This window comes from Octopus bimaculoides, chromosome 12 (genome assembly GCF_001194135.2).
Source record: "Octopus bimaculoides isolate UCB-OBI-ISO-001 chromosome 12, ASM119413v2, whole genome shotgun sequence".
Taxonomy (NCBI): Eukaryota; Metazoa; Mollusca; class Cephalopoda; order Octopoda; family Octopodidae; genus Octopus; species Octopus bimaculoides.
The window spans coordinates 58387401-58396799 of NC_068992.1; the positions used below are offsets into that span (position 1 = coordinate 58387401).

A 9399-nucleotide genomic window follows, 5' to 3' on the forward strand; every position below is an offset into this window, starting at 1 on the left:
CGAAGGCCAGTCAGGCGGTACTGGCAAAAACTTTCTTTACAACTGGATGCCCTTTCTAATGTTAAACATTTAACAATGGAAAAAAAAAAGTGTAACTTGTGGTTAGCGACCAAAGAATGAGCACTGACCCATATGAGCATCATGATAACCCTTGGTTGTGCTCTGAAAGCTACAGAACAATAAAAGCCATAACAAAATTAGGCATAGCATACCTTTGAGTTTAACAATCTCCATTTCTTTTTCTTGCTTTAACTGCATATATTCCTGATTGCTGTTCATATCTTTTTGTCTTTTGTCTTCAGAGAATTTTTCATATTTTTGTTGTAGTCTATTGTACTCATTCTCTAAATCTTGATGTTGACTCTGAAGTGGCAAAATACCAGATCAATTTATGAAATTATAGTTATGAAAATAGAAATGGCTACAGCACAAAATCTTTCATCTCTTATTCCTTTATGTTTTAGCCATAGGTACTTATTCTATTAGTTCCTTTTGTCAAGCTGCTAAGTTAATGGGATGCAAACAAACTAACACCAGTTGTCAAGCAGTGGTGTGGGACAAACACAAAGGCATGCACATATACACACACACACAAACATAAGGGCTGCCACACAGTTTCCATTGACCAAATCTACTCACAAAGCATAGATCTAAGAATGTCGTTTATTAAATGTGACAGATGGAGTGTCAACTGAATGAAATGTCACCTTGCAGTAAATAAATTAACATTCCAGTGCTGTTGCATGTATTACAGAGTTATATTTAGTATGTTTGATACAGTCCAGTAGTTATTCTATCAGCCAATATCATTAATTGATTCATTGAGGCTGAATGTCTATGACCCGTGGGACTGATTATGTAGAAATAAATAAATAAATAAATAATAAATTAATAGCATATGATTGATGATGTGATAGAAATAATGTAACCCAGAACAGACTCTAAAGGAAATAACACATTGTATATTTGCTTAATCCTTTGTCCAGATTGAGTGACATAGTAGGAGCATACGGAGTCCATAACTCAGAGGCTCGTAAATCAAATCTGTAATCTGTGAGGAAATGGGTACTATTTTTTGATATTTATACATTGCAGCTGAGTTGTCTAGAAGTATACCAACCATATACATGTATATATACCTACAGGAGAGGTACAGATTACCCTATACACTAGAAATTTGTACAGGGTCAAGGGGGTCACTAACAGATTGTACAGCAAAGCCCAAATTGCATAATGGACAGAGATGACAACAGGAGTTTTTGCCTAGTATATAGGATTATCAATGATGATTATTATCAAAGAATATATAAGAAGAAACAAGCACCAGGTCTGTGAGAATTACATGAAAATAATATATTTTATTTTACTTGTTTCAGTCATTAGACTGTGGCCATGCTGGGGCACCGTTTTGAAGAATTTTTAGTCGAATGAATTGAGATCAGAACTTATTTTTTAAAGCCTGCTGTTTATGCTATCGGCCTCTTATGCAGAACTGTTAAGTTACAGGGACGGAAACAAACCAAACACCAGTTGTCAAGCAGTGGTAGGGAGCAAATATAGACCCCCCCCCCCCAACACACATGTACAATGAGTTTTTTTCAGTTTCTGCTTGCCAAATCCATTCACATAACTTTGGTTGGCCTGGGGGCTATAGTAGATGCTTCCCTAAGGTGCCACACAGGGGGATCGAACCTAAAACCATGCAGTTAAGAAGCAAACTTCTTACCACACAGCCATGCCTGCACATACATACATATCCAAAACTTTGTAGAAATGACTGAGAAGAAGATATATAAAACTAAATATAAGAAATAAGTTCTATATTTAAGAGATGAGGAATTATTTACATTATTTACATTTGACGGATATTTGTCCTCATCTTGTTTGTTGTTAACACAACGTTGTGTTAACAACAAACAAGATGAGGACGAATATCCGTCAAATGTAAATAATGTAAATAATGTATAAGAAATAAGAGCAAATAATTTCTTTGTTAAATAATTCCATTGGAAAAAAGTTCTAATCATATCATGGACGTGAATGCCATCCACAGCAAAATAATTATCCTAAATTGCATTATTATTATTATTATTATTATTATTATTATAAAGAAGCAAATTAATTACATTTTTTTTTTGTCAGTTTTGTTGAATTATTTGTATCACCTATGCCTTGCAGATAACATAGAAGATGAGTTACTGTCAAGGACAACTTAATTATAATGCAAGAAGATAATCCCTGCTCCATGCTAATGAAAACTAAAAAGGAATACCAAATGATAAAATTAAAACACTCAGGCAGATAATTAATGAATTTAAATGTGTTTCATCACAAGAGATATTATCTTTTACACTGGTGAGCTTCTGCCTGATTACAATGAAACAACACATGGGATGTTCAGTAGAACTATTCTACTACATTAGCCCAAAGGTTTTACATCATCAATAACTGTGATGAACAACTTCAAACATTTAGTTCATGATTCAGAATGAAGCTTATTTCTTCCTGTTATTACCAGTGTTCTATTATGGAACTTTTTGTTTTAGCTTTTGTTTATTCTGGACTGAGTTTTCTAGTATAATGAATCCCACCACTTTTTCTTTCCTTGTTTTTCAAAAAACAAAAATGGCAAATTCTTTGCAGAATTACAGATCTTGAAGACTGCACCGTGTCATTTTAGCAATTGCCTATGTTCCATAGGCCTGCTAGATCAAGGCTGACCTCAAACAACAACAACAGCAACAACAATAGCAGCAGCAACAACACCATCACTACTACCAACACCATCACTACTACCAACACCACCAACAATGCTGCCATTGCCACTGCCGCCACCACCACCACCACCAACAAAAGTGTTATGAGATATTCTTTTTCTAAAGTGAACTTTAGAGAGAATAAGTCTACCCACTGAAATGTTTCATGCACTTCTCCAGTAATATGACTAAATTAGCAGAAAAATGGTTAGGCATACTTCCATATTTGATGGCATAAATAAATGCATGGACATATCAGCTGCACCCCAATTTCAGCAGCACAGCACATATTCAGGAAGAAAAGTTCTTAAAGCATGCAATGTAGGTCCAACTCTGCAAATGGGACCTAAGGTTATTTCTTTTCTAAAGACATTTTGGGGGTGGGGTAAAAAACATGTCTTACATGTCACTAAAAATGGTAAGTAGAAAATTATGCAAGACCATAAAGAAGTTCAAGAAAGCGAAAAACAAAAATAAACTCTATTACCACCCATACTGGAACTGGAAAATAGATGTAATACAGAGATATCAATAAAATAAAAAAAGTTTTTAAATGCAAAGAAGTAAAAGAAAACAACATACTTGTAACATTTTATGCTTTTCTTGAGCTTCTGCAAATCTGGCAGCTAGTTCTTGCTGAAACACACAATTTAAAGAGAAGACAATTCAAAATGCAAGTATCATGAGGTTATGCAGATATGTACTGTATTCAATTGCATAAAAGATGCACAAGCATAAAGCTTATAAGAGGCCCTTACTTTCACATATAGGATTTGGTGTAATTTTTTTTTTGAGATGTGTTTTGGAAAAAAAAAAACTACACCATATATCTCATCAGATGCAGTATGTTCTTCACTTATTTCATACTGTACCGCAGCATCGGGATGTCTTTGGTCAGTTTAACCCATTGACACCATGAGCCCCGTTTGGGGATCTGCTAAAAACAGTCTCACTGTTGGTTGTTCGTTGTATTTAAAGGGAATTGCTTATGGACATTGCATTTGCAGAAGTGTGTTTAACAATATTTAGGAGGTAAAGTTTGTCGTTATTAGCTCTGGTTAATTCTCGAGGACATTTTATGTCGAACTACAAAAATATCGACTGTTTTGAAAACGTTTTGTTTTTGCATTTCTCATCTATATCATCCATTGATATTTCATACACATTCACATTTGTTGCTATAGTTTCAAAAAAACTAAAATGTTTATTGCAATTGAATAGAAAAGGATAAGTATGCTTCCCCCCCCCCCATTTAGGACTTTTTGAGAAATTATCCTAATTTCCAAAATAGTCCACATATAAAGAAAATTTAAATATTATATATTATTTTAACTTCTAAGACACCTGGCAAAGCCAAAAAATATGAAGAAAAAGTTTGGCAGTTAATGGGTTAAGTAGCGTATCAGGGTTTCTACCAGAAGAAGTAGCTAGTTTCCCTCTTTCAACCAACCCTTCTCCATTTCTGAAGACAGGGACACTGCAAGTGATCTACACTCCTTCCATGACCCCTCTCACAACCCAACATAGAAGAGAGTTTCAAACATGGCGATTTGTCCACTCCTTATTTGTCCTTAATCAGTGTCACTTCAAGAGAAACACTAACCTAATGGATAGGTAGACATGCTAAATGGGATACGCCTTAGGTGTACTTTTCTTAGGACATGCTTGTTCAATGTGATTCCACACAATTTCATCTACTCAATTCACTCCCAAGTCTTGAATTGACTTGGGGCTATGGAAAAATCCACTTTATCAAGGTGCTGCACAAAAGGAATTTAACATGGAAGAACTTGATTCATAACCCTCATCATTTACTGTCCACTTTTCCATGCTCACAAGCATCAGACAGAAATTTTGTAGGTGTTTAGCTTATTATTATTTATTGAGGCTATGATGGTAGCTAAGTTACTAGTCAGACTATGGCCTACTCTACTTTTATTCTTAAATATTGCTGCACATTTATTATTTAAGTTCAAGTGCTTATCTATGAGTCTCATTATGGAGTGAACTATGTTAGATTTGAGCTGCATGGCGAAGGGGATTATTAACCAGATCTTATCACTATTTCATTTATTATTAATATTGTTATTTTTGGTATAGAAGCTGCCCCCAGTATTCGTATAGTGTGTGAAGTTGTAGTTATGGTTATTGTATTTCTTTCTATAGTTGTCTTTACCTTTATTATTGTTCGTGTCAGTTTTATTGGGGTTATTTCTATACGGTTTATGTGAACTAAATGGCTTGGTGTTATCATTCTTTACTGAGGTTATATTGGTTCTTCGGGGCTTGTTATTTTTATTCTTATTAATATTTAGGTTTATATTGTTATATATATGTATGTGCCTATCCATGAGGGAACTGACTTAGTAAATGAGATACTCTCCTTTTATGGTCGCCTATCACCTTCATTCAATGGGTAAAGTCCAAAACGCCAACACAGTGACATTGTGATTCTTCAACAAAATGACACTCACCTTCACATTGCTAATTTGACCAAAAATGCTATTCAAAAGCTTGATTGGAAGGTTCTACCATGCCTAGCATATTCTCCTGATATAGCACTTTCAGACTGCCATCTTTTCGGTTGCTCTCCAACAGTCTGTGAGGCATTTCATTCAACAACACAGAGCTGAGAGCATAAGTCAATGAATTCTTTGAATTTTTTTGAGTCAAGACCTGGTGATTTCAACCATCAAGGCAATGACAAACTAGTGGAATGTTGACAAGGAGTTGCAAACAATGAAGAATATATTACTAGCTGACTTGTTAAAATTGTTGATGAAAAAAGAAGATTAAAAATAAATGGTAGAAAATGAGTTTATCCAACAACCTGATAAAAGTAAATGAAACACAAATATCTAAAACAAAAAAAATTTAAAGTAATAAAATTTAACTTACTCTATCTTTATAAAATTTTTCTTTTAGATTTGTTTTTTCTAAGTTTATTTCTGCAAAAGAAAAAAAATGATGGTCATTACATATAATACCATAGAGAATAATAATAATAATAATAATAATAATAATAATAATAATAATAATAATAATAATAATAATAACAACAACAACAACAACAACAACAACGATGATAATAATCCTTTCAACTATAGGCAAAAGAACTGAAATCCCATGCATGGAACTCTTGGTCTTTGAGTAACTTTGTCACTTTGTGTGTGTGTGTGTGTGTGTATGTATGTGTATATCGTTTATGTGAATTCATGTACTGAAGCATATTTTGTTGTGTCTGGGGAGAGTCATTCTGTTTTAATGCCTTGTTAATTAACACAGGCACACTGGGTTGACTTGAAATCTGCATTTTATCCAAGTACCCGAAGGACCCAACACTCAGACAACTACAGGAGTACATCCTCATAAATGAAACATCTGTACTAAATAGGAGATACACATAGAAGATAGCGATACCCCAATACCCACAGTTTATACATACAGATAGATTTGTCAGTAGGCTATTACGGAGGTGAATATATATATATATATATATATATATATATATATATATATATATATATATATATAGGAAAATGAAAAATAATAATAAGGCAGAATGCTAAACTGGAAGCATATTTTGATAAAGATTTCTCTAACCGGCTTTAATTGCGAAGCAAATTTTCAAGAAGAGGGAGAATGAAAATGTTTTTTACAAAGAAGTACAAAATGAAGAAAATAATATATAAAAAAAATAATATATAAAAAAATAACTATACCAATACATTATATTGTCTTTGAGCTTTTGAAGTTCAATGGTAGTTCATGTATATAATGGTTGGAAAAATAAGGATGCATGAGAGTTGAGAGTTGTTTTAGGTTTAAAAAAAGGGTTAAAAGCTTGTGTTAAGCAGGAAGTGTGGTGTCAAAACAGGAAGTGTGTGTAAGGGGAGACAAATGTTTTTAGTTGGAGTTATGAACTCTTTTTTTCCAACAGGAAGTTTATGTCTGTTCCTAGAGAAATAAGGTCACTGAGGGGTACGTGTGTTAAGAAATGGTTTGGAATTTCTCTATGAAAAGATTCTCCTTGTTGATTCTTTCTTGTGTGGAGACTCTGATATATATATATATATATAGGTAGGTAGGTAGGTAAAGGGATACGTAAGCAAACAGACAGATAAGCAGATAGATAGGTACATGGGTAATACAGAGACAAGCACACACACACACACACACACACAAACATGCACACACAAACATGAATATGCAGAATACATAATACAAACTTTCACACACACATACATATATATATGCATACACACACACATACATATATACATACATTTGCATATACACATGCACACTGACACACACATGCACACAAACATACAAAAAGAACACAGCTGTGACAATGGACAGAGTTAACAACTATTGAAGAGGTTGTAAGAAGCAATGAAAATTTTAGGAAAGCAATAATACTCCCACCTACAAAGCCAAGTAGTCCAGAAACAAGCAAGAGCAACATCTGTGGCTTCACAATGACGTGCGTGTTATTTCAGAAGTTCCCTATCCTAGAGAGATGTTTAAACAAAGACTAAAGGTCTCTTACTACCAGTTATTCGACGGTCATTAACTCTTCTGTGTTCATCGGTCCTTTGATTCAATGGACTCGATGCTCTGCCAGGAGTCAAACGCGCAACCTTATGAACATGAGTTGAAAACCCTAACTATTAAGCTTAGAAACTACAAGAGTGACTCAAGAGCAAATAGTTTTCTTGCCAAGATACATGTCAAACTCATCAAATTCTGTGTTATTTTGACAAAGAGACTCTTGAGTTACTCATTTAACTAACTTCCCCAACATCTATCTGTTTCGCACACGCACACATATACTCTGTTTCATATACTGAATTCTATTTCTCTTTGTAAAACCAAGCCACACCTGTCTGTATGGGAACATATGCATGTCTGTGTGAATTATTCATTGTGTATCAGTAAAATGCATTCAGCATAACACAATGAGATTTGTTAACATTCAAATAAACAATTATGTAGCTCTCTATTCTTGTAAGGACAAATGAAAGGTAAGAAAATCTATGTTTTGAAAAATAGGAAAGGGTTAGAAACAGGAAAGACATCTGACTGTAAAACAAGGCCTCAATATGTATTCACCCAACCCATGCTAGCATGGAAAAATGGGTAGGAAATGAACAATTATATATGTGGTTATGTGGTAAGGAATTTGCTTCCTAAATACATTGGATAGATAGATAGATAGATAGATAGAGAGAGAGAGAGATAGAGAAAGAGAGCTAGCGAGCTAGAGATAGAGAGATAGACGGAGAGCTAGAGAGATGGACAGAGATATACATATATCATCATCATCATTATTTAACATCCGTTGTCCATGCTGATATGAGTTGGATTGTCTGACCAGGGCTGGCAAACTGGGAGCCTGCACCAGACTCCAGTCTGTTTTAACAGGGTTTCTACAGCTGGATGATATTCCTAACGCCAACCACTCTGAGAGTGTAATGGGTGCTTTTATGTGCCATTGGTACAGGTACCATTTGCATGACACTGCGGTTTTACTTGGCTTGATGGGTCTTCTTCTCAAGCACAGCATAATGCCAAATGGGCTCAGTCATTGCCTTTGTGAGGCCCAATGCTTGAAGCACAGTATAATGCCAAATGGTCTCAGTTCTTGCCGCTGTGAGGCCCAATGCTCAGAAGGTGCTTTTACATGCCACCAGCATGGGTGGTATTTGTGTGACACCAGTACCTGCCACAACTGCAATTTCATTTGGCTTGGTGGGTCTTCTTCTCAAACACAACATAATGCCAAAGATCTTGGTCACTAGTCATTGCCTCTGTGAGAGCCAAAGTTTGGAGATCATGCTTCACCACGTCATCCCATGTCTTTTTGGATCAACCTCTACTACAGGTTCCCTCCACAGTTAGGGAGGGATTGGTGCTTCTTTACACAGCTGTCCTCATCCATATGCATCACATGACCACACCAGTGCATTCATTTCTCTTGCACACCACATCTGATGCCTCTTATGCTTAACTTTTCTCTCAAGGAGAGAGAGATAGAGAGAGATACAAATAAATATACACATCATATCATCAAGTGATTATAATAAAAATTTCCTTTAACAAGAGAGGTATTAGATGGTCAGTGCAATTTATGTAATTGATATTAGAGATTAGTCTAAAATACGTCAAAACAAAAAAAAGAAAAACCCAAACAAAACTGTGTGTGAAGAGAGAGAGAGAGAACGTGGGAGGGAGGTTAATAAATAAATATATGTACTGAAGGAAGACAAAGAAATCTACTTGCATTACAGGAAAAGCAAGTTTAAACATGTGGTGCATATATTATTGTATTTATGCATGATGTGTGTGTGTGTGAGCGTATGTGAACATCATATGAGCATATATACATATATCATCATCATCATCATCATCGTCGTCATCGTTTAACGTCCGCTTTCCATGCTAGCATGGGTTGGACGATTTGACTGAGGACTGGTGAAACCGGATGGCAACACCAGGCTCCAGTCTGATTTGGCAGAGTTTCTACAGCTGGATGCCCTTCCTAACGCCAACCACTCAGAGAGTGTAGTGGGTGCTTTTACGTGTCACCCGCACGAAAACGGCCACGCTCGAAATGGTGTCTTTTATGTGCCACCCGCAC

The 9399-nt window shown here is 35.3% G+C and overlaps 1 protein-coding gene across 4 annotated transcripts in view; it reads right to left on the reverse strand.

The window, feature by feature from the left end:
- Nucleotides 1-9399, reverse strand: part of LOC106876311 (Golgi integral membrane protein 4) — a 181624-nt gene that overhangs the window by 118388 nt on the left and 53837 nt on the right. For all 4 annotated transcript variants that reach the window (XR_008265325.1, XM_052972202.1, XM_014924813.2 and 1 more), the window contains exons 3-5: nt 5655-5704; nt 3339-3392; nt 213-363 (exon numbers count right to left, since the gene is read on the reverse strand). Coding sequence is in view for 3 of the 4 variants with exons in the window: in XM_052972202.1 (XP_052828162.1) it covers nt 213-363; nt 3339-3392; nt 5655-5704 (255 nt within the window). In the remaining variant the exon portion in view is untranslated. The remainder of the gene's footprint in view (nt 1-212; nt 364-3338; nt 3393-5654; nt 5705-9399) is intronic.